This window comes from Cololabis saira, chromosome 18, assembly GCF_033807715.1.
Source record: "Cololabis saira isolate AMF1-May2022 chromosome 18, fColSai1.1, whole genome shotgun sequence".
Taxonomy (NCBI): Eukaryota; Metazoa; Chordata; class Actinopteri; order Beloniformes; family Belonidae; genus Cololabis; species Cololabis saira.
The window spans coordinates 9,580,625-9,607,171 of NC_084604.1; the positions used below are offsets into that span (position 1 = coordinate 9,580,625).

A 26,547-nucleotide genomic window follows, 5' to 3' on the forward strand; every position below is an offset into this window, starting at 1 on the left:
AATAATTTGTTTTCCATGTGTTCATGGCATTCAAAAATATGCATCTGGTTCGAGTCAAACTTAAAAAAAAAAAAATCATTTCACTCACAAAAAAGGGGATAAAAAAAATTCACCACGCCAGGAAAGGTGTAAGGTCCTTATTTATTTCTCAAGGAGTAACAACCCTAATCCCAGCCCATGTTATCTGCATTTGTGGATGAAGCGGAACTGAGGAGGTTTGTTCCCGCACGGACGCCGTTAGCTGGTGCTCCCCCTCCCTCCACCTCAGCGGCGAGACAAACTGGGATAAACTATCAAAACAAAGTACCGGTGCTCGTATTTCCGTGTTCATATCAGTGATATTTCACCACCAGCGGTCCCGCTGCTGCCATGGACGGCTCGCCCGCAGCGCTGCGGTGCCTGGACGCGGGCCACGCCGCGGAGAGGTTTACGGACGAGGCGGTGGAGACGGTGACTTCTGCCGAGCAGGTGAGACAGACCTGCTCAGGTAACGCGTTACTGCGTTACTCTGTTACTCTGCAGGAGAGGGAGCAGACAGGACTGTCCTGTCTCACTCATTACATCACATCTGTCCAGTCGGCCTCGCTAAAGCAGCAGGACCAGCAGGTGGAGCATCAGTTAGCAGACCCTAGCTGCTGCTCCGCTAGCTCCAGCCCTAATGGGATTAACCTTTTATTACTTTGACCAGCTCAAGTAGTACAACCCTTACGCTTTAATTGGCTAGTATAACCTATAGTATTAGTGTGTGTAATGCAGTGTTTCCCAGCCCCGGTCCCGGGGGTGATACTAGGAGCTGTGTCATCAGCAGAGTTGTGCAGGTTTGTATGAGCAGCTGGTGAGGAGGTTAACTAGAGTCAGGTGTGAGGATGCAGGAGAATCTGAACCAGTGGTCCTCACTCCTGGTCCTCGAGGGCCGGTGTCCCTGCAGGTTTTACATGTTTCCCTGCTTCATTGCACCATGATACAAGTGACTGTGTCATTAACAGAATTGTGCAGCACTGGATGACAAGCTGATGACGATTAATTAGAATCAGGTGTGTTAAAGCAGAGAAACATCTAAAACATGCAGGACACCGGCCCTCGAGGACCAGGATTGGTGACCCCTGATCTAAACCAACCCTGGGCCTCAGGACCTAAACCAGTGGTTCCCAAACTTTTTTTGCCAGGCCCCCCTTTTGTACGTAACAGAATTTCCAGAGCCAAAATCTGAACATTTGCTCTACAAAAATTACACCTTTAATCCCCACATCTTTTCAGTGATGTGAGTGGACTTGCTTCATGTGTGCAACACATTTTTTTTTTTCCTTTTTACTGTACAATACAGTATGCATTACTTTCAACATATTTTTTTCCAAAAATAACCAGCTCCCTGAGGAAAAAAACCCAGCAGCAACAGTTAAACAAATAATCAAAATTTCAACAATTGCTCTGCAAAAATGTCAGCTTTAATCCCCACACCTTTTCAGTGACTGGGGTGGGCTTGTTCATGTTACAGATCCTCTCAAACCGGTTGCAGGTGAGAGATTACCACATGCATCTTCCTTCCAGTAGCACCGAGTAGTTGTGGGACCTGAAGCAGCAGGTCCCCGGTTAGATTCCCGCCGGCCAGACCATTACTTCATGTCATTCCCCTTCTCTCTTCCCCCTATTTCCTGTCTCTCTCTCACTGCACATTTGAATTGAAGGCAAAATCTTAAAGAAATAAAAAAATCTTAAAAAAAAAAAAAAATTCATCTACCTTCCAACCTCGCCGCACCCCCTAGTTTGGGAACCACTCATCTAAACCAACCCTGGTCCTCAACATCTACTGACCCGCATATTCTGGATGTTTCCCGGCCTCAGCACACCTGATTATAATTAATAGTCCTCATGATACAAGTGACTATGTCGTTAACAGAATTGTGCAGACCTTGATGACAAGCTGATGACGATGATTAATTAGAATCAGGTGTGTTGGTGCAGGGAATCATCTAAAACAGGGGTCGGCAACCCAAAATGTTTTAGAGCCATATTGGACCAAAAACACAAAAAACAAATATGTCTGGAGCCGCAAAAAATGAAAAGTCTTGTATAAGCCTTAGAATGAAGGCAACACATGCTGCATGTATCTATATTAGCTATAACTGGGGGAAGATTTTGTTTTTCATTATGAACTTCGAGAAAAAAGTCAATGTCGAGAAAAAAGTCAAAATGTTGAGGAAAAAGGTCGAAATGTCCACAAAAAGTTGAAATGTCGGGATTAGAAAAAGGAAGAAAAAGAAAGAGGAAAGAAGGAAAAAAAAAGGTCAAACATTTTAGAAAAAGCTCCAGGGGGCCACTAGGGCAGCTTTACAGCCACGGGTTGCCGACGCCTGATCTAAAACATGCAGGACAGTTTGGCCGGAGGACCAGGATTGGGAGACACTGGTGTAATGCATGAGTCCGGGGCTGTTAATATCACCCCACCGTCCTCATTTCTGGCCAATGGAGGGAGGGAGGGGTGGATTTCAGATTCAGATTCAGATTCAGATGACTTAATTAATCCCTTTGGGAGGTTCCCTCGGGGAAATTAACATCTCCATCTCACACACACAGCACTGTCATTTACAAATCAAACACCCCCAAAAGCCAAACACCCATATAAAGATAAAAATAGAAATAAAAGTAAAATAAAAAGTGCAGTGCCATAAACAGTGAAATGCCAGGACAGTGTGCCTGTAAATGTTTCTCTGCTTCCTCACACCTGATTCAAATTATTCGTCGTCATCAGTTTGTCATAAAGGTCTGGACAGTTTTGTTGTTGACACAACTACTTTTATCACAGTGTGCTGAAACAGAGAAACATCTAAAACATGCTGGATAGGGGCTCTGGTCTAATCCATGAGTCCGGGACTGTTAATATCACCCCACCGTCCTAATTTCTGATCAATGAGTCGTGTGGAGGGAGGGATCATGAGCAATAACTAATAGAGAAATCATAAAAATCCTTATAGATGTATATACCCACCAAGTGCAAATAGCACACTGCAACCTCTGTGGCTGCATGTAACATACTGTGTCCTTTTAAACATCTGTTTATCTCAAGAACAGGCAATTCTGAAATGGATTTCAGTTCGGTTAATTTCTGAGACCCTGTACACAGAAAAACAGCCCCACAGCAGTTCAAGAGTTTAGTACAGATACTATATTTATTCCAATTAAAGCAGTTTCTTATCCAATTAATTGTACAGTATTCATATAATTCTACAGCTTTCACCATAGATGAGAACAAAACATCCTTTGTCTTTGCTTTTCTCAATGTCCCCGCCCCGTTCTGAGCGAGAAGAATTCTTCTAATTTGAATGGTGGTCAATACAATTTGTAAGGGCATTTGTCACTATAAAGGTGTTTTGGCCTGTCACACAGACACCTGTATAATGTCATTGTTGCCCCATGTTCTCAAATATTATATTGAGAAATCTTCAGATGCTGGGATTGAGGAATATTCACTGCCTCTTTCAAAGTGGGAGAACAACGCCCCAAGTGACCGGAGGTGTCATATCCTGACATTTTTAATTACCTCATTGAATCTCAGGTTGATGTTCAAGAAGCTCTTGTCATAAAACTTATAGCTATCTAACCTCTTCACCCACACCTGAATGTTGTTTTAACTGCACTAACTCTGCTGTTTACCATGTTCACTGTGGCTTGATTGGCTATTCTTTCAATGAATAAAGCATCATTTTTGACTGCTATGACTTTTAATGTCTGCTTATCTAAGATATAGTTACAACCACAAGTGGACAGCTAGCCAGGTCTTACAGTTTCCTTTAATGTTTTTACTATTCTGTCAAGAGATTAATTAAATAGAAAAAAAGAAAAAAACAAACTGGGACTTTTATTTATTTAATAATATGGCGACAGCATACAACACAGCAACTTTTAGGCATGATGATGCTTGTTTTTCCAGCCAGCCACCAGTGGTTTTACACCCACAAGGGGGCGTGTTCACCCTGGGGAGAGGTGTATGATGTAGGACTGTCCCTCTTCATTCTGATCATTGTCTGATGGGGGTGGGATTAAGTTTAGGAATGGTTTTCATAATGACTTTGTATTTATTTTTTTCTAGAAAAAAGTGGAACAAAGCATTGAAGAAGTCATAAATGTTTACAAGCAAATGCACAGCTCATCACAGTAAGTACCTGTACTGTCTGTAGATGTTTATGAATTGAAAGCATTTTTTTTTCTTATTCGGCTGGGGCCTTTAATGTGACAGGAGTTTAAAACTGACCGTTTCAGACTGAAAGTGGCAAGAGGTGCTGCAGAAATACAGTGTGAGGGGGAAATGTGCATCAAGGCACATAAACATTTTCTGGTAGAAGCCTTAAAAAATTAAAAGACCAGTCATTTGCGTAAATTATCATAATCAAGAGTAATTAAGAGATTTTGAACAATGTGGGGTGTTTGTAAAGAACAGAAAATGAAGTCCCCTAGCTTTTGATTTAAACATGAGAGCTTTTTTTTTAAATGATGACAGTGATTCTGTGAACTCAGGACTGACATCAGTCATCTTCTCTTATAGCACACAGCTGGGGTTAGGAAAGCCCGCTGACATTTAGGTCAGACATTGTTTGGTCTTAGCAGTGCCGGTCATCTATCCATCCAATAAAACTGAAAGTCGCTGCAGCCGTTAAGATGCATTTCCAAGAAAGCTGCGATGGTTTACTAATAGGGGTGGGTACACCATGATGTACAGCGCCTGTCGTTTAAATGCTGTGTTGATAAGGCCACATGCGCGCTGCTATCAGCTGTCATTACTCCTCACTGGGGTGACTCATCTCATTTCTATGACAACTGCTGCAGGCAGTGTGGAAATGCATTTGGTACTGAGTAAATTAACACCATTAGTCAGAGGAGGGAGTGCGCTTAGAGAACATCTGGTTGGTTTATTTTTCTTTTCTTTTTTTTGCGCTGTTGCATGGCTGCAAGGGTCAGCAGATGGAAGAAAAGGCTGTTGTGTAATGGTTTCCACCCAGATCTTCCAAATCTAATGTGGACTTGTGTTCTCACTTTAGAAAGAAAGACAGATATCTGTGCAAAACAAACCGATTTACATTAGATGTATTCCTAAAATTGACATTCTACAATGATTAGGCCTTGTTGTAGTAGACAGATTGCCTCTTTTTTCAATTTTCTTTTGCTGCTCGGCATTGCTCCTGTGTGTCCTCTGATTGTTGTTGTGTTGCATATTTACTGCAGCAAAAAGTTCCGTTAATGATCCGTGACTAACCCCGTGTAGGAGGAGTATAATTACATTGTGGGTAGGGAACAGCGCACGGAAAGGGCAAGCAGCGATGGAGGCTGGGTGGGTGCAGAGGAAGGCGGGAGTGTCAGTTGTCTTTGAGTCGTTAACACATATGCCGGCTTGCGTGCACATTGAGCTGGAGGTGCACATGAAAAGTGCACGCTCCTTCCTGTGTTGCACATTAAACCAGTCAAGAGAACAGCTTGTGTCCCAGGCTCTTCTGTCTTGTTTTAGACAAAGTCTCCATATCTATTATTATTATTATTTGACAGTTTGCTCAGGAAAATGTAGAAAATCCATGAGTTTTTGCTGTGTATTACTTTTTCGTTTGGTTTTGTATATTTTATAGACAGATTAGCCGTTTCCTTAAAATCACCCCGCTTAGTATTGAGTAGATCTTCATCACGCAATAAAAACAGCTCTGACCTATCAGGGTGGACAGAGGAAGTCCTGAAGTGTCTGGAAACAGGATGTTAGCAGTAGACCCTGTGACTCCTGTGAGTTGTGGGTTTTGGTCTCTTTGAATTGGGTTTGCATTTCACGGATTCCACCAGACTAGTGTCTGGAAGACACAGTAGGTCAACACCCCTGACTCTGTAGGAGAGGAGTGCTGCTTCCTCGTTTGTTCTGCAGACACAGTTTCGGTGGACGGCAGTGTGAAAGTTACATCCATGTAGATGCCAGGGGGCAGTGCCTCTCAGTGGAGTAAAGCCCCTGTCACTTTCCTTTCAGTTTGTCTTATTTTTGGCATTGGACCATTTTACTTCCATAGAAGCAAAGTCTAGCCAGTTCAATAATGTCCTTTTTAAAAATATGTGTATACATATATGTCTCAATGTGATGTTTTACGTCGTTGAAATGGTAACACTTTGCATGATGCTTCCTGTTTGTAATTCCTGTTTATTTTTCCTTTGAAGGCCAACATTGATGCGTGAGCAGCACTATCAATATCTCAAGAAGGGATTACGTCATCTATCAGATGCTTATGAGGTACAGTAATGCTTTTAGTTAGTAAAGAACACATGGATGTCCCCCGTGTGGATGTGTGGATAGTGTCAATATTCATTCTGTTATGAAGAGTTAAGTGTTTTACTAAAAGATGAAGTAGGTCCTGTGTGTCCTCCTTGTTGCAAATGACAAACACAAACTACTCTGTAATATTGCAAAATATATGCTGATCTGTTTTAAGAGAGTTACCTTTGTTTTTCTTTGTTTTGTGTGGTACGCTCTAACCTCTATATTCACAATCTGTGGAAATCCTCTCCTTCAACTTTTCCTAACATTTCCTGATTTAAGTTAAAGAATGCGTTCGGTTAAACCAACAAAGCTCAGATGTTTGTCAAAGCAGAGAAGTCGTGTCACACTTTCATGATGTGTAGGCAAAACCAAATGTATTACATACCAGTGTTATTTAAAATGCTTGTTCAAACGGTTGTGTTTAGGCATCCATCAAGCCACAGACTGTGTACTGATAGACAAATATATAAACCGAGATAGTGTCGTACTGAAGCTTCTCTTCCTGGAAGTGGTCGTCCCGCCAAGATGAGGTTGAGAAGAAACCACAAGTAGAAGGCAAACATCTTTTCATGAGTTCACCATGGATACATTAATGAGTAGGCAAGTGGTGCCATTGTCGGGGGGGAAACATTTATTCCCAAGTTTACAAAATTATTGTGCGAGATGTCCTACTGGAAGTCCACCAGCTGAAGTTTAGTAGATTTTGGATGATGCTGCAAGATGGGAACTCTAAGCCTGGCGTAACACAATCAAAGCCCAGATCTGAACTCCATGAAGACGCTGTGGAAGGACTTGATTTGTGCTGAGAGGACTGGACAAAAAAAGTCCTCCTGAACGGTTTGCAAGTCTGATCCAGAGCTACTGAAAGCTCATTACTGCCGAAGGATTGTCAACCCCCTCTAACCTCAGCGGGTTCACTTTTAGTTAGTAGTTTTGTGATAGTTTAACCTTAATATGTTTGTTATTGTGGCTTGGAGGAAGTTGAGATCGCGTTTTAAGGCAATTTAATGCAGAAAATCTGTACAAGGTTCACATACTACTTCTTGCTACTGTTCATTTACCACACAAAGGAATAAATTGTGGGTCATGATGGTTTCTGTGGGGCCCTGGATCCTATCTGTGCCTCTGACAGACTGATGCTATTGGAGTTATTGGTATAACTGATCACCTGATGCCCGTTTGAATCAGTACGTGTTTCTCTGTGTGATTGCAGTGTCTGGATGCCAGCAGGCCGTGGCTTTGCTTCTGGATCCTTCACAGCCTGGAGTTACTAGAGGAACCTATTCCTCCTGCTGTCGCCTCAGAGTGAGTTGCACCAAATATTTCCCACATTTTATTTTTGTCATCTGTACTTTAACATATTAACTCATACATGAGGTCCTCAAGATGGTAAAAGACATAGACGAGCCTGATAGAGTAGATGGTACATTTCATAAATACCAACGCATTTTTTTTCATCTGACTTCAAGATGATATCCAGCTGTTCTCTTTCTTTAGACTACAGGACTGTGTCAGAAAATTAGAATATTGTGATTTTCTGTAATGCAATTACAAAAACTAAAATGTCATACATTTTGGATTCATTACAAATCAACTGAAATATTGCAAGCCTTTTATTATTTTAATATTGCTGATCATGGCTTACAGCTTAAGAAAACTCAAATATCCTATCTCCAAAAATTAGAATATTCTGGGAATCTTAATCTTAAACTGTAAACCATAATCAGAAATATTAAAATATTAAAAGGCTTGCAATATTTCAGTTGATTTGTAATGAATCCAGAATGTATGACATTCTTGTTTTTTTAATTGCATTACAGAAAATAAAGAACTTTATCACAATATTCAAATTTTCTGAGACAGTCCTGTATATTAAGATTATTCTTATATTATTAAGACCAGATGCAGCATGTTGGTATTTAAAAAAAAAAAAGTTTTGTTTATATATTCTTATCTTTTAGATGTGTTGTTTTTTTTACTTGCCATCGTTTCTTACAATATTTGATTTGGGTCTCTGAAAACTACCATTTGTATTGTAATAGATGCAATATAAAGCAAGTTGAATTGAATCTCTTTCTAACAAGGCTAGAGGGCTTTTTGAAAGGAGGAAAGTGATTTTGATGGATTAATTTGAAGATATTTCACAACACTGCATAAAGGAAGACGCCTAAGGGGTTCTTTATTTATTTGAGGCAGGATATCTTACATCATTGTTCAATGCCTTCACTCATTTTTTTGGGTGAAAACACTGGTGAATTTTAATGTTTGAACCAGAAAGCTGTTAAGCAAGACTGGATCATATATTGTTACTGCGGATGAACAATCGCCAGCATTTTTTTCAAGTAATCAGTCTGCTAAAATCAAAGTGGACAAACAGTCCGTCCAAGTGTCCGGAGACGTTACATCCTGACATCTATGATTATCTTGAATCTCCAGAGGACATATTTTTGACACCTGCTGTTTTTTCTGCTCTAAAGACCTTTTTTTTTTTTTTAATTTTCGGATTGGTTTTTTTTGGCTGGCGCTTTGCATTGTGGGTGAAGTGTGTAACGTAGTCTGGTTTGTTACACACTTGAAATCTTCCCTGAAGTAGGGAACCCTCCGTTTACTTCTCTCAAACGGCAGATCATACAACTGTTAACATACTTTTCGTAACATCATGGCGCAGCAGTAGGGAGGTACATGAGTTCAAAGACGCTCTTTTTCTTCGGCAAAGAGAGAAAACATGAAATCAGATGAAAAGGTCAGCAATCAGATATCAATAAATGTACGACATTGCATTACAATAATTTCTCAGACGGTTATATTCATAGTGAGTGAGGGCTGAGGAGCTCTCTGGGAGGAAGGTTGGATCAGAATGTGGTCCAAAGACGCGGGACCTCACACAGCAACACATATGCTCAGTAAATCAGCTTTAATGCTTCCTTTATTACGCCCTTAAGCACCCGACCACCCTCTGTAGTTGCATCCTTTTTAAGGTATTCTCCGTTGTTTTTGTGTGATTATTGGTATTTATGTGGTAAATATAAAAGCGAGGGGGATTGTTGTGTGAGCCCCAATTTTTTATTTGAAAAACAGTGTACAGGACTGTCTCAGAAAATTAGAATATTGTGATAAAGTTCTTTATTTTCCGTAACGCAATTTAAAAAAAAAAAAAAAAAAAAAAAAAAAAAAAAAAAAAAATGTCATACATTCTGGATTCATTACAAATCAACTGAAATATTGCAAGCCTTTTATTATTTTAATATTGCTGATCATGGTTTACAGCTTAAGAAAACTCAAATATCCTATCTCAAAAAATTTGAATATTCTGGGAATCTTAATCTTAACATGTAAGCCATAATCAGCAAAATTAAAATAATAAAAGGCTTGCAATATTTCAGTTGATTTGTAATGAATCCAGAATGTATGACATTTTTGTTTTTTTTAATTGCGTTACAGAAAATAAAGAACTTTATCACAATATTCTAATTTTCTGAGACAGTCCTGTATTTAACTTTGGTTTTTATTAATTGTTACCTACTATGTAATAATGTAATAATCATTGATGGCTGGGCACAGCTGTATCTCGTTACAAACGTCTAGGCAACCGTAAGTGATGTGTTGTGTGTGTTTTTTTATGTGTTTTTTTTTGGCCACCAGAAGTGTCGTTTCATCAAATTACCGCCTCCTGAAAATACCACTCTTCAAACCGCAGAGCCATGCCGGGCTCCGAGCCGCCTCTCCGCGCTGCTGCGAGGAGCGTCAGCCCCGCGGCTGGCACGGCTCCGCGGCAGCGTGACGCGCTCGCGCACAAAAACACACAGGACCCCGTTCAAGGCTCTGCAACAACGCAGCACTATAACAGATCGCTCCTTTTTCAATCCCACGACTGTTCTCAGGTCAGGATTGGCAAGCAGCTCGTCCAGATTTAACGCAGGCTTCCCTTCCAACTCACTTGGCTCAGGGCAGAGTTACAGTTTTGTGATTCCTCTCCATGGCGGTGGATGAAAAAGACATTTGTGAGAGAGGCGGCATGGTGAACAGAGACTGGGAAGAAAGGAAACTGTGGCTGAGATGGTCCGTCCACTGTGACACGTCAGCTAAAGTGAAATAACACGACTGTCCACGCTTCAAACTCGGCTGTGTCTGCCAGGAACGAGAGTGCTGAGTTGCAGAGTTAAAAAAGTTTGATACGTTGACACGTTCTGCCCCGAATCTGTTCAGAAGCTCCGAGAGATTTAACCAGTCTTGTGATCAAATGTCTCCAGATCGCAGATGCAGTTCTCTTTGCATATGAAAGCAGAAAAAGTTGCATTTTTTTAACAGAATTATTTTGAGAAAGCTATCAAATATGTGCATCTGAAATGAGCACAAATCTGCCACCTCCGTGGTATCCAACAGACTTAATTTATGCAGTTTGATCCATGAATGCATCAGGAGACGTTGGAAGTCAACCTTTTTCCACATTCAGCACGTCCAAACCAAACGCTGTCCTGAGCAGCAGCTGACTCGCAGGATATCTGAAGCTCAGCCAGAGATTTTCTTTTTTTTTTTTAATTCACAGTAGGGCTGGGCGATATGGACCAAAAGTCATATCTCAATATTTTCTAGCTGAATGGCGATACTCGATATATATCGATATTTTTTCTGTGCCATAATTGGGGTTTCCCCCAAAGCATTATAGCATAGCATCTCTGTTAGCTTCATTTTTTCTGAGGCAAACCCTTAAAAAAACAGTCAGTTTTAATACAAAGCCTCGTGCCAAATGTCACACAGGTTCCTTTATTAACAGAGGTCTTCACAATATCAAAATGTATAAAACAAATGAAATAAAAATAAACTGCCTGCATATATAGAATAAAAAAGCTTCTTGAATAAAATAAAACAAATATCCCTTTCCTGCATAACAATTAAATTAAAATACACTGTGCAATTAATACAATGTAGACAGTAACAGGCAGACTTTTCCACTGAGGTTGACAGTTGTGCAAATAACAAAACATTTGTGCAAATCTGAAATAAAACCAAGTCAATTTGTCACAAAATAAGCTATATCAAAATCATAAAATTATTATTTTTTTTTTTTTCTCGATATAAACGATATTGTCTCGTACCATATCGCGTTTGAAATTATATCAATATATATTAAAATCTCGATATATCGCCCAGCCCTAATTCACAGTAACCAAACACAGAACAAGAGCTTCAGTTGGTAACGTTTGTCTGCTGTTCAGTGTCTGTTTGAAGAAGAAATACCTGACTTCTGAATCCTTTCCTCCTCCAGCGTGTGTCAGTTCCTGTCCCGCTGTCAGAGCCCCAGCGGGGGCTTCGCTGGAGGTCCCGGTCAGCACGCCCACCTGGCCCCGACCTACGCTGCTGTCAACGCCCTCTGCATCATCGGCACGGACGAGGCCTACGCCGTCATAGACCGGTACAGCCACATCAGCTCTGTCAACAATGTTTGTGTGTGATTGACAAGTTTTTGTTTATCGGATGTTTGGAAATGATTTATATTCTCTTTGATATCTGGCTGATGAAATCTTTCAGTTTAAACAAGTCTTCTGCTTTGATGTTTCCCACTATGCTTCAATATTTTAAAGCTTTTAAGACCTTTTTTGTGTTATTTTGTATGTAACATAAGACTGAAACCTGAAGCGTTCTCAGTTCATAGTCATAACGCAAAAAAAGGCTTTTTATTTGACTTATTGGTGACAACATTAAAGCCACCTACTGAAAGCTGTGGAAGTGTGTGTGCTGACGGCTCCACGTTGTTTAAGTGGTCATGTAAGCCAGAGATTTGACCTTCATGGATGTTTCTTTTCTAAATAAATAAAACCACTTGTACTTGGCTGGGTTGAGATTTGTGTAATTTGAACTCGGCTCCTGGAGCTCTTTGTCATGGACCTTAAACCATTATTACAGATTTTAAAGCTATGAAAAAGGCCAAAGACATCAGGGAATAGTCATCTCCATGAGGGGGTTATGTGGGCTGCAGCAATGATTAGGCGTGTGTTTGTCAACCCGACGACTACGTGAATACCAGGACTCAGCGTTTCCAAGGAGACCATGTCCCAGAGCATCATGTTACCTTCCCCAGCTCTCCATCTTCCTCGTAGGTGATGCTCCTCTCTCAGTTTGATGTGAGAGGAAAGGTGATCCGTCAAAGCAGACCCCCTGACGCTGGGTCATCCGGATGTCTTTGCTTTTATGTTCCAATATATTTCTAGCATAACCACCATCGAGGTTTTCAGAAAACTGTTTGATGGTCTCAAGTAATCTGTGAACCATCTAAGCTCTAAACCAGACTGTATAATAATGCTTGACGTTTATCATTCATGCCTTTCAATCCCTTTTAGATATAATTATTTTCCCTGCAGTGCTCACGGTAACAGCAGCGATCTTCCAAATGTTTCTGGAGGAGCATCAGACGCTTGCTGTTGCTGTTATAGATGCATTAGAGGCGGTGATTACACGCCTTTTATTTACCCCACATTTTCTGGGTAATTAATTGGCTCAAATTCAGGATTATTGCTTTGAAACAGATTTAGAGGTGAAGCTCTGATTTCTGCATTAGTGCTTTAATAAACGCGGTAAAGTCATTGACACGCTCATCGTGCTCTGCTGTGTCCTCGTGTTTCTCTTCAGGGAGAAGCTCCTAGATTTCCTCTGGTCAGTGAAGCAGCCGAACGGCTCCTTCGTGATGCACGTTGGAGGGGAGGTGGATGTCAGGTGAGAGTCCAGAGCATGAAGCTACCTCCTCCACGTTCTGCTTTCTTAGCTTTTTTCCTCTTTTCCCTTGTTTCTTTCCTCTCCAGAATAGAATTTGTTATATTTTCAACAGATGGTAATATCAGAGACGTTCAATAAACTCTACAGCCCACTACGGTTGGGTTTCCTGTATCTGTGTCACGTGACTGCCACGCCCCTTTAGGAGACAGGAAGTAGGTCCTGAGTCTATTGAGTCCTATGGGAAAAGTGAACGTGAGCACAGATTATTACCAATTCCTTCGCCCCATAGTAACCTAAGTAAATATGGGACCCATTTTCCAAAATCCACAAACCTTCTGAACATTCTGACACCAAAATGGCAATTTTCAGACTGACAGATTAGGAGAAAATGAACTTTGTTTGAGACCTGTCTCTGTCTGAGCAACACACTCTCGCGAGATTTGGCTCTCATCGTTTTCCCATCGGATAAAATGAAGTCACTCACTCACTCACTCACTCACTCACTCACTCATCTTCTCCCGCTTTATCCGTTACCGGGTCGCGGGGGCAGCAGCCTCAGCAGGGATGCCCAGACTTCCCTCACCCCAGACACTTCCTCCAGCTCTTCCGGGGGGAGTCCGAGGCGTTCCCAGGCCAGCCGAGAGACATAGTCTCTCCAGCGTGTCCTGGGTCTTCCCCGGGGTCTCCTCCCGGTGGGACATGCCTGGAACACCTCCCTAGGGAGGCGTCCAGGAGGCATCCGGTACAGATGCCCAAGCCACCTCAGCTGACTCCTCTCAATGTGGAGGAGTAGCGGCTCGACTCCGAGCTCCTCCCGGGTGACCGAACTCCTCACCCTATCTCTAAGGGAGCGTCCAGCCACCCTGCGGAGGAAACTCATCTCGGCCGCTTGTATCCGCGATCTGTCCTTTCGGTCACTACCCAAAGTTCATGACCATAGGTGAGGGTAGGGGCGTAGATTGACCGGTAAATCGAGAGCTTCGCCTTTCGACTCAGCTCCCTCTTTACCACGACGGTCCAGTACATCGACCGCATTACTGCGGACGCTGCACCGATCCGCCTGTCAATCTCCCGCTCCATCGTTCCCTCACTCGTGAACAAGATCCCGAGATACTTGAACTCCTCCACCTGAGGCAGGACTTCTCCACCCACCCGGAGAAGGCATGCCACCCTTTTCCGGTCGAGAACCATGGCCTCGGTCTTGGAGGTGCTGATTCTCATCCCTGCCGCGTCGCACTCGGCCGCAAACCGCCCCAGCACATGCTGGAGGTCCCGGTCTGATGAAGCCAACAGGACAACATCATCTGCAAAAAGCAGAGATGAAATCCTGAGGTTCCCAAACCGGATCCCCTCCGGCCCCTGGCTGCGCCTAGAAATCCTGTCCATAAAAATTATGAACAGGGCCGGTGACAAAGGGCAGCCCTGCCGGAGTCCAACATGCACCGGGAACAAGTCTGACTTACTGCCGGCAATGCGAACCAGACTCCTGCTTCGATCATACAGAGACCGGACAGCCCTTAGTAGAGGGCCCCGGACTCCATACTCACTGACCCCCCACAGAATGGCACGAGGGACACGGTCAAATGCCTTCTCCAGATCCACAAAACACATGTAGACTGGTTGGGCAAATTCCCATGAACCCTCAAGCACCCTGCGGAGGGTATAGAGCTGGTCCAGTGTTCCACGACCGGGACGAAAACCGCATTGTTCCTCCTGAATCCGAGGTTCGACTATCGGCCGTAATCTCCTCTCCAGTACCCTGGCGTAGACTTTCCCCGGGAGGCTGAGAAGTGTGATCCCCCTGTAGTTGGAACACACTCTCCGGTCCCCCTTTTTGAACAGAGGGACCACCACCCCGGTTTGCCACCCCAGCGGTACTGTCCCCTTCCTCCATGCAATGTCGCACAGGCGTGTCAGCCAAGACAGCCCTACGACATCCAGAGACTTGAGGTACTCAGGGCGAATCTCATCCACCCCCGGTGCCCGGCCACCGAGGAGCTTACGAACCACCTCGGTGACCTCGGCTTGGGTGATGGATGAGCACGTCTCCGAGCCCCAACCCTCTGCTTCCTCAGTGGAAGGCATGTCAGTCGGGTTGAGGAGATCCTCAAAGTATTCCTTCCACCGTCCGACAATGTCCCCAGTCGAGGTCAACAGCTCCCCACCAGCACCATAAATGGTGCCGGCAGAGTACTGCTTCCCCCTTCTGAGGCGCCGAACGGTCCTCCAGAATTTCCTCGAGGCCGACCGAAAGTCCTCCTCCATGGCCTCCCCGAACTCCTCCCAGACCCGAGTTTTTGCCTCCAAGACTGCCCGAGCCGCGGCCCGCTTGGCCTGCCGGTACCTATCTACTGCGTCAGGAGTCCCACCGGCCAACATAGCCCGGTAGGACTCCTTCTTCAGTCTGACGGCATCCTGTACTTCCGGTGTCCACCACCGGGTTCTAGGATTGCCGCCACGACAGGCACCGGAGACCTTGCGTCCGCAGCTTCGAGCCGCCGCGTTGACAATGGAGGCAGAGAACATGGTCCACTCGGACTCGATGTCCCCCGCCTCCCCCGGGATCCGAGAGAAGCTCTCCCGGAGGTGGGAGTTGAAGATGTCCCTGACAGAGGGCTCAGCCAGACGTTCCCAACAGACCCTCACAATCCGTTTGGGTCTGCCCGGTCTGTCCAACCTCCTCCTCCGCCAGCGCATCCAACTCACCACCAGGTGGTGATCAGTTGACAGCTCAGCCCCTCTCTTCACCCGAGTGTCCAAGACATGCGGCCGAAGGTCAGATGAAACGACAACAAAGTCGATCATTGACCTCCGGCCTAGGGTGTCCTGGTGCCACGTGCACTGATGGACACCCTTATGCCTGAACATGGTGTTCGTGATGGACAAGCTGTGACTCGCACAGAAGTCCAACAACAAAACACCACTCGGGTTCAGATCGGGGAGGCCGTTCCTCCCAATCACGCCTCTCCAGGTATCACTGTCATTGCCCACGTGAGCGTTGAAGTCCCCCAGTAGAACAATGGAGTCCCCAGTTGGAGCACTATCAAGTACTCCTCCCAGGGACTCCAAGAAGGCCGGGTACTCCCCACTGCTGTTCGGCCCGTAGGCACAAACAACAGTGAGAGACCTATCCCCGACCCGAAGGCGCAGGGAAGCGACCCTCTCGTTCACCGGGGTGAACTCCAACACATGGCGGCTGAGCTGAGGGGCTATAACCAAGCCCACACCAGCCCGCCGCCTCTCACCCTGGGCAACTCCAGAGTAGTGGAGGGTCCAGCCCCTTTCAAGGAGCTGGGTTCCAGAGCCCAAGCTATGTGTGGAGGTGAGCCCGACTATCTCTAGCCGGTATCTCTCAACCTCACGCACAAGCTCCGGCTCCTTCCCCCCCAGCGAGGTGACATTCCATGTCCCCACTGTGAGGGTTGATGTCCAGGGATTGGGTCGTCGAGGCACCCCGCCACGACTGCTACCCAGCCCACAATGCACCGGCCTGCCATGGTCCTTCCTGCGGGTGGTGGGCCTACTGGAAGGCGGACCCGCGTCGCCGTTTCGGGCTGAGCCCGGCCGGGTCCCACGGGCAAAGACCCGGCCACCAGGCGCTCGCCTACGAGCCCCGACCCCAGGCCTGGCTCCAGGGCGGGGCCCCGGTGACGCCGATCCGGGCGACGTAACGGTCCTTGATTTGACTTTATCCATGGTAGGCTTTGTGAACCGCTCTTAGTCTGGCCCGTCACCCAGGACCTGTTTGCCATGGGAGTCCCTACCAGGGGCGAAAGTGCCCCCGACAACATAGCTCCTAGGATCACTCGGGCACACAAACCCCTCCACCACAGTAAGGTGGCGGTTCAAGGAGGGGATAAAATGAAGTTTAAAACTAAAATAAAACTTGCTTCTTTGCTTAATAATACTGTTATTTTTATTATTTAAGTATTTTTGGAAGAAAGTTTTACTGTATCTAGTGTTGTATGTTCCAAAACGATGTGGGGAGAGGGGCGGCCACACAGGAAGTGTATACCATTTCATACCATTGGCAGTAACGGTAATGCGCTATCTTCTGTATAGAGGATCTTTGGTAATATTCACGCGTGAGAACAGCACAACCTCAATAAAGAGCACTTTCAGTGACGACGTGCATTTTACAGGCTCAGTTTCCTCTCAAAGTCTATCTTTTGTTTTAACTCTTTGCTTTTTTGTGCTCTTTTGATGCTGCTTGAGGTGTAGTATTTATTTGTTAGTTTTTTGTTGTTGTTTTTCTTAACAAAAAGAACCTCAAGTCAAAGTTACTACATCTGTTGTGTTTCTGATTTTATTGTCTGTTATTTATTAAATACATCTTGCCCTATAACAGATTTCCTCACGTAAGTGGTCTGATGATAATCAGTCTGAGGGGGAAACAAAACGCCTCCCAGGATGATCTTATAGTGGTGAATGAAAGGAAATGAGTGTTTGTGTTCTGTCTGCTGCCCGTCTAAAACTTTAGAAGAAGAATGCAGTTGGAGGAGACGGCGTGTTCGCCCACGGTTCCTTTTGCTGATCTTTATCAGCCTGTGTTTTTTTTTTTTTTGTTAAAGGAGTGCTTACTGTGCAGCTTCTGTAGCGTCGCTCACAAACATCATCACAACTAAACTGTTTGAAGACACGACCAACTGGATCCTCAGGTAAAAGACGTTTAAAGAAAAAGGCATTGAATGAAATCCTGTTTTCCTTCCTCTCATTCTCTGTGATGTTGTGCTCGTTCCCCGGGGCTGCAGGTGTCAGAACTGGGAGGGCGGTCTGAGCGGAGTCCCAGGGCTGGAAGCTCATGGCGGTTATACTTTCTGTGGCACAGCGGCGCTCGTCATCCTGGGCAAAGAACATATGCTGGATCTCAAAGCTTTATTAGTGAGTCACTGTTCTTACCTCTAACTTTAGATTTCATTTGATGTGAATTGAGTGTTTTTATGGAGATTGGTACTTATTGTAGCCAGAAACACAGAAGATCCCCTCTAAACGCCACCTCCAGATGTGCATTTACAGTGATCCCAGGATGGCACAATATTCCCTCCGCTGTGTGAGCTTTCACAATCTGAGGATGGCCCCTTTACTTCAGAGTCCACAGGCCTTAATGTCTCTGGTCACTGACTGCTTTAGTCAGTCGGCCCACAGCTGCCCCAGAACCCCGTTACACTCTGCAGTGCCACTTCACACAGCCATCATTTGACCCCTGTTTTGGTGTTCGTGCCTCACAAGGCGGTATAGAGGAAAACATTTTTTAAGCCAGTTTGTCCTTGCTCTAATTGTCCTGAATCTCCTGCCTGAGGGCAACAGCATCCCGGGTGTGTCGGGTCTTTGAGGACAGTTTTGGCTTCATAGCTGCTGTATGAACCAAGTAAAGAACATCCTCAAAGAGCCGGCAGGACCAGGAAGCTGCCGGTGCGGCCGCCGCCCTCAGGCAGGAGACACGGGACAATCAGAGCAAGGACAACCTGGCTGACAAAAACAATTTTAATCCCAGGGCAGTATTTGCCATGAATGTCAAGCACATGTGTCCCAGCTCCTGCACTTGCAGCAGGTGGAGCGCCTGGAACGTTTTCATTGTTCTATTTGGAAACTGCATTTTAAATCGTTTATTGTTCTAATGCTTTTGTTTTAGATCTCTGTGCACCTTTTCTTTGAAATCCACTGGTGGAAGGTTGAACTAACCAGCTAGGTCAGGGGTCGGCAACCCAAAATGTTGAAAGAGCCATATTGGACCAAAAACACAAAAAACAAATATGTCTGGAGCCGCAAAACATGAAAAGTCTTGTATAAGCCTTAGAATGAAGGCAAACGGCGAAAGGCGAAATGTCGAGACAAAAGTCGAAATGTTGAGGAAAAAAGTCGAAATGTCGAGGAAATAGTCAAAATTTCGAGAAAAAAGTCGAAATGTTGAGAAAAGGTCCAAATGTCGAGATTAAAAAGGAAAGGAAAAAGGAAGAAAAAAAAGGGAAAAAAAAAAGGTAAAACATTTTTGAAAAAGCTCCAGGGAGCCACTAGGGCGGCGCTAAAGAGCTGTATGGCTCTGGAGCCGCGGGTTGCCGACCCCCGGGCTAGGTGAAGGCGTCAGCATGGTCTTTGTGCTTCAGTTGGATCTTTTTTCTTGTAGCTAAAAGTTCAAACACAACAGTTATGATTAAAAAGGGAAATAAAATTTTGTTAGAAATAAAAGGCACCTGGCAACATGTGCCGTACATGCAGCGGTAGACGTCCTGAAGACTCCTCATGAAACGGTGGGGATTCAGAAGGCCTGCTGCTGCTCTACGTCCTCTCCAGATGTTAACCTGGTAGAATTTGCTTGTGGCAGGTCAACATTTGTGGGCTGGCCGATGAAATTGTCCATCGGTTTTTGTTAAAACAACTTTGCAAACACGTCTGCATGCAGGAAGCGAAGCCATCCGGAGCCGAGCAAACGTAAGAGGACACCAGCTGAGGACAACACCTTCACACCATATTTACACAGACATACAACACTGAACGGTGTTGAATTTCAGTTTGATTATGATTGCATAGGTTTACACATCAAGTTTTTTTTATTTTTTTTTTTTATTATTATTTTCACCAAATGGACCAGAACACGGCTCATTAAAACTTTATCAACAGTTAACATTATAGCAGAACTTAAAGGGGCATCACACTCCAGAGTAAAATGTAATCTGGCCAGTTTTCACAGCTTTAATGACGGCGTGATATTAACCCAGACATCTCGGCTCGTCACCAGCAGCAACCACAGAAACTATTTAGCTCTTTATTATTCACAGAGGATGTGCTCCCTCTCGATAGTTAAAACCATTTCCTCTGGTCTTAATGAAGTCTGTTCAGACTTGTGATAATTGCAGCTGCTTTTAGAAGGCGGAGTGAGACACTTGACTACACCTTACTTTAAATTGATCTCACACCTTTGCACCAGCACGAAGATTAAAAAGAAAATTGCACACAAATTGCACTTAATAACCACTGAAGCAAGTTATTACTGCATGACACAAGGTACCAAACCTGTGATTCATACAAACCAGAACAAATCCAGAAACGCCAAGCTCACACTCCCACACACCAAACCGACTCTCAAATACGCACCGTTCCCTCATTTGCAGATAATTGTAGTCTGATCTACAGCTGTGATGTCACAGATCCCCAGAGATTTGTACGGGTCACTAAACGACACGGCCCTGTAAGAGGAGCTGCTGCATTGTAGAGTTGTACTTTCATCTGCGAGAGAATGTATAAATCATTAACTGTGAGGTTGATGGAAATTCAGCAAATTAAGTCGGAGTTTTACGGCGCGCCGTTTTCCCTGGGAACTTTTAAAGACATATTGAAGTACATTAAGACAAAACTCTGAAAAGGGAAGGAATAAACTTTCAAGGTCTGCTTTGGGTCTGCTGTTTTTAAAACTGAGACACTTTGAGTTGAGTGTGCTGATTATCCGTCTGCCGATAAATGAACTGCTCTGAATTTGCGACTGAAAGCTGCTTTATTGACTGTGATGCTGCAGGTTTCCCAGGAGGGGAATTATTCTCCAAATGCACCTGAAACCTGAACAAAACTGATCATTTAGATCTTCTTCATTAATTTAATCATAAGCCATCTCTTTTTATTAAACTTCTGGATTTCTTCCAAGTTTTGGGGGATATTGGCGTATAAGGAAGTGATCTTTGCATTTTGGATGTGTGGAAAATGAGGAAAGGCCGAAGGGAGCTCATTAACATTTGAAACATTTCACACCTTTTCTTTGCGTCTGCTGAAACCGGCGATGAGTCAGCTGTTGTGAACCTCCGCCTCCTCCTGCATCTTCCTTTCCCAGGTTCTGTTGAAATGAACCCGTGAATTAATAAGCTAAACATCCTCCTTCCTTCCCCAGGTGTGCTGAACCCCAGCTGTTGTTGAGCCAGTATCCCATAATTGCTCGGTATAAGCTCAGTAAACTGAATGCGTTTCCATTAGCAGTTTCCAGGGCAACTGTATTTCAAATTCATTCTCATTTGGAGGTGATTGCTCTCTGCTCTCCTGTGTGATTTGGCTCTGCTGGTTGGGTGTGATGCTCCCATCAGGAATTCCTCTGCTCCCAGAGAGCAGGTGACGTGTGATTACTCCCAGAGTCTCAGAGAGTTCATAGGTCTGTCCCGTCTCCCCCTCAGCGCTGGGTGGTCAGCAGGCAGATGCGATTCGAGGGCGGTTTCCAGGGCCGCTGTAACAAACTGGTGGACGGCTGTTACTCATTCTGGCAAGCTGGACTTCTGCCGCTGCTCCACAGAGCCTTGTTCAAAGAAGGTAACCTTTCACTCTCACTCTAACAGGGTAGAAGAAGGTGTCACCACCACGATGTGTCATCAGTCAGTTAAACCTGTTGCTGGTGAGCGCCGTGGACCGGGGGCCAGACCACACACGCATGCAGCACTCTGCACAAACGGCAAAATGAACCCGTTCACTGACATTAAGATGACATTTTTTGACAAGAACATTACATTGTTTTTGTTTTCACGTTCAAAACTTGAAATAAACACTCATAAGTAGGGCTGGGGATCGATTCAAATGTCAAGATTTGATTCCGATTCTTAAGATTCAGAATCGATTATCAAGATTTGATTTGATTCGATCCGATTCGATTCCGATATTGATTTGGGTTAGTGTTATTAAAACTGTTTTTTGAGCTGTTGCATGAATTATATGACTGTAGTTATGCAAAATATTACTACTAGTATTATATTGAGATTAAACAGCAAGTATTGCAGCTAATGATGCTGTAGTAGTAGTAGTAGTAGTAGTAGTAGTAGTAGTAGTAGTAAACCTTTATTTTACCAGGCAAGAATGGCTAAGAATACATTCTTATTTAAGGCAATGGCCTGGTAGGAGGTGAAAGACCTCCTAAGGGGAAGGGAGAGGGGGAGTAACATTAAGATATAGACAATAAAAGCACATACAACAACAGTGACACAAAAGAAAAAGGAATAAAGACATAATGCAGTGACACACCACAGAATGACAGTTAGTTTGACGTACAGTGACATACAACAAGTTAAGTAAGGACAGAGACACTAAAAGTAAAAACAGTGATACTAGACAACCATAAATGAGACAGTAACAAAACAACAGCAGTAACAGACGGTGTTAGTGCTGTAAGGACCAATCAGCTCCCAGAATGCTGATAGAACTGCTTTCAGAAACATCATGTGGGTCAGAATTACCAAACAGATCCAGGGAGGAAACAGAGACGGAGGAAATCCGTTTTATTTTTTCCCACATTCCGTTTTTATTTGTTCCATTTTCGGTCTATTTTGGTTTTTAATTTTTGAGCATTTGGTTTTTAGCATTTTTTGCAAATGTAACCCCAAGACAGTATATAAAGTAATGAAATATAGACAATTTATCCAATTATAACCTAACACTTTAATGTTTTCATACCTTTAAACATATTTAAAGGCAAAAACATGGCACCAGTTATTCTCGTGTCCAACAAAACATTCCTTTTTTGGGGATAAACAAAAAAATAACCAAAAGTTGTAATGTAATGATGAAAAAGAAATACATAAATAAATAAAATAAATTAAAAAAAAAAAGAAAAACACCAAAATTAAAAAAAAATCGATCTTTAGACATATGAATCGATTTTTAGGAATTAATATGAGAATCGATTTATTGGGAAATCGATTTTTTTCAACACAGGCCTACTCATAAGCTACCTATTTAGTTTTTTAACGACCCCCGACATGACCCGCTCTGTATTTCCGAGGTGCAGTTAGGTTGTGGTGCTGAGACTGATCTGTGTTTGTGCAGGAGAGTTGGAGCTGAGTCGGCAGCGGTGGATGTTTGAGCAGCAGGCCCTGCAGGAGTACATCCTCCTGTGCTGTCAGAATCCAACCGGGGGCCTTCTGGATAAGCCTGGCAAGTCAGTACCACGCCATCTGGCCTCAGACACACACAGGCCTCACACACTTCACACCATCAGATGGCATTCGTGTGCTTTTGCTCATACATACCGTTGGTGTGTTGGCGTGTGCAGGTCCAGAGACTTCTACCACACGTGTTACTGCCTGAGCGGCCTCTCCGTAGCGCAGCACTTCGGAAACATGGACATCCATCACGAGACGGTCCTCGGCAAGGAGGAAAACAGACTGGTGAGGATGCAACAGCAGAGAGGGAAGGGATGAAGGAAAGAAAATAAGATTGATTTCTTTGGCCATCTGTGTAATTTTCCATGTCGAAATTCCCACTCTGAAATCTCTGTCCTTGTTGGACTTAGCTGAGCAGAAAAACTCTGGTGATGTTTTTGTCCAAAGGTCTCAAAATCCTCCCCAACAACATCTCGTAAGCTCATTTAAAGGGCTAAAATTTGATCTTTATTACACTCCGCTGCTTGATTTGCAGAACAGCTGAGCAGACTGCGGCAGAGACTTGGAAAGAAATGTTAAACTATAATAGCTAAATGCATGAACAGATTACTGAACAGCCCTACCGGGGATTGGCTCGGGGACCCAGGCAGTCGCAGAGCTCCTGTTCTTATCCCAGAAATATACTGTATCCCAGGAAAAAGGCAAAGAACAACCAAAGAAGGCTCTTTAAGTGTCATAAAGAAACACAAATAAACCACAAAGATTGTAAAACCACCAAAATTAGACCAAACATGATCCCAAAGGTACAACCTCAAAGAAGCATAATAGGGACAAAAAGAGTTTCAACAAGATCCGAATGTGAAACAGTCTCCAAAGTTAGATGCCAAGTGTGAAATGATGACAGTGGGACAGATATAGATCTATAGAGTCATCTAAGTCATCTCAACTCTCAAAAGCTTGAAACAAGGAAACTAACTCAAATTTGAACCAACTAGTATAGAAGCGGAAATGTCTTCAAGAACAAAAGAAAAGAAAGTCCAGTTCCCTTCTTCGAGGTCTTTGAGAGTGACCATCTTAAAGAGACACAAAACACCCTCTACATCTGCTGTGAAGGGCAATCTTCTTTTCACCAGAGGTGTCTTCAGTATTCACATTCATGACTCAGGTAGAAGTATAGATACTAGGGTTTAAAAATACTCCTGTAGAAGTTGAAGTATCAACTCAAGTTTTTTACTCAAGTAAAAGTATAAAAGTACTGGTTTCAAAACTTCTTAAAGTATAAAAGTAAAAGTAATGTAAGGGGGAAAAAAAGCCATTAAGGACAAAAGACATTGAAAATGAATGCATCTTAGTATAATGCAAGTATATTAAAGAACCATATATGTGTACTATTGAGCATTAACATGTGTTTCAGAGAGCAGCAGATATGACTAGTTGCCTATAAGTATTGTAATGGTGCAAAAAGTCAAACTTCAGAGGCATGTTATCATTTATCCTAACCTTTATTGGAATGTACGTCCAAGTTTAGTTGCAGGAATCTGAGGGAACGGATGTAAGAACAAAACTGGACAAGAACATCTGAAACAACCACAACCAAATTCACTCTATCCGGATGGAGCAATTTAACTGGATAGTTTTTATTTAAAGGCCGAAATGAAATAGAGTAACGAGGCTGTTTTTAAAATGTAAGGAGTAAAAAGTACAGATAATTGCTTGAAAATGTAAGGAGTAAAAGTAAAAAGTCGTCTGAAAAATAATTACTCCAGTGAAGTATAAATAACCAAAATTTCTACTTAAGTAAGGTACCAAAGTATTTGTACTTCGTTACTTGACACCTCTGCTTTTCACATGCTGCTACTAAACCGACATCCAAAACAGCCGTTACCAGATGTTAGACGAGTCCGACCAGAGCCCCACTGGGACCCACTGGTCACTCTGTGACCGTGGAGGGAATGCAGCTGTAGCTGGTGCATCCCAGCTCTTTTACAAGTCTGTGATCAGGAGGCTGTTCATGAGTAAACTGCTGCATGTTGGTTTTATAAAGAAACAGCAGCTAAATTTCAGGATCATGAGTTTATTATTTGCTCCTAAAAGTATGTTCACACTGACTGAAATAAATCAGCAATAAATTAGATTCTCGGTGACTCATATAAATGATTACTGAACATGAAGTAATCAGCTTCATGCGAGTGATTTATTAGTGGGGTGTGTAGTGAGAACTCCTGCGTATCTGCAATTAACTGAAGCCCCATTTACTGCTCAAAGGAAAAAGGAGACACATGGCAACATGTTGAACATGAAGTCGTGGTGTCTGCACCTGTTTTCTGCTCCTGTTTCCTGTTGTCTTGCTGGGGCTCCCGGCTGGTGCAGCAGGCCCGCCGCCATGCGCATCAACTGGAAGATTAAAACAGCAGATGGGGGGAAAAAAGAGCCCTCAGTCGGGTGTCGTCACATTTAAATGAAAAGCGTTTAGCAGTTTACAGTGCGAAGGAAAACATTTGTGCCACAACACATACATTCTTGTCATCCTGTTTGGCCGTCTAGGCTCCGACTCATCCAGTTTACAACATTTGTCCGGAGAAGGTGGCTCACGCCCTGCAGCACTTCCTCCGCCTGCCCGTCCCCAACGACAGCAGGCGCCCGGGAGCCTCGGCCGACCCCGAACCCTCCCCGCCGGCCGAGCCCTAGACCGTCCCAGTCTCAGATCGTGCCTGAACCAGCCGACTCTGGGGATCAGACTCGAGCCAGAGAGCAGCAGTCAGGTCTGACGTGGGCCGTCACCACGACCGGCAGGAAGACGGACCGCCGGCAGCGACCAGGGCTGGAGTTTAGGAGGGGTTTTCCTGAATAAAGTACAAAAAAAAACAAAAAAAATACTCTTGGACAGTTTGGAATTCCGCTGGATTCTTGCTCGTATCGCCTTTTGTTTTCACCTACTGAGACAAAACGGTAACTTTATGCGGCTTCAACATGACCCTAGTCAATAAAAGTTTATATGGCAATTCTCATCGTGGAGTTGTAAATGTTTTTACATTTTAAATGATGGGTGTAACTCTCCGACGCATTCCAGATGATCAAGCGCCACGTAAACAGTTTAAAGATGAGAATGTGAAACTGGAAATAAGAGTCTTTGCTGAAGCCAGACGGGCTGCATTTCAGTACATGATGCTCTGACGGTTGAATAAGTGACATTTTTGATCAGAAATAAACAATCTCCTCTTCTAGAGTTGGTTTAATTCGGCAGCTAACAGCTCTGTGATTTTGAAACTGGTTTAGTCTGGTCTCTTAATTATTTCTTCATAACCATGTTTTCAGATGGATTTTTTTAATCAGTGAAACCCAGAAATCCCCTCATTATGACACCACTGCCACCGTGTCTGGCATGTCAAACACGTGCATCCTTTTCTCCTCCAGTCACTGTCAAGGTTTCATTTGTTCAAACAAGACTTTCTAGTTTAATTTAATCCGGTTATGAGTGTAATCAGTGGGTAGCATGATGAAGTGCAGCAGCATTTTCAAGATGCTTGTCTGTATCAGTCTCCCGACTCAAAGGTCCTCTTTGACTTGGTGTTTCACTTTCTTTATTAAAGATTGGGCCATGTTTCTCTGCTTGATCTGCCTTCTTTCAGGGTAAAAGAGATCTCCATCAGTTCAGTCAGAGTTGGAGCTCATTTGCAGGGTTCATGAGCAGCTGCCAAATGCTCATTTAGT

The 26,547-nt window shown here is 43.7% G+C and overlaps 1 protein-coding gene across 1 annotated transcript; it reads left to right on the forward strand.

Moving 5' to 3' along the window:
• Positions 1–207: 207 nt before the first annotated feature.
• On the forward strand, positions 208–26,444 carry fntb (farnesyltransferase, CAAX box, beta). Its single transcript, XM_061746453.1, has 12 exons — positions 208–468; positions 4,088–4,152; positions 6,181–6,253; positions 7,494–7,585; positions 11,547–11,693; positions 12,908–12,991; positions 17,563–17,649; positions 17,743–17,872; positions 21,145–21,277; positions 22,781–22,892; positions 23,007–23,121; positions 25,381–26,444. The coding sequence occupies exons 1-12, from the start codon at positions 370–372 to the stop codon at positions 25,522–25,524; spliced, it is 1,281 nt and encodes a 426-aa protein (XP_061602437.1). The 5' UTR covers positions 208–369; the 3' UTR covers positions 25,525–26,444.
• The last annotated feature ends 103 nt before the right edge of the window (positions 26,445–26,547 follow it).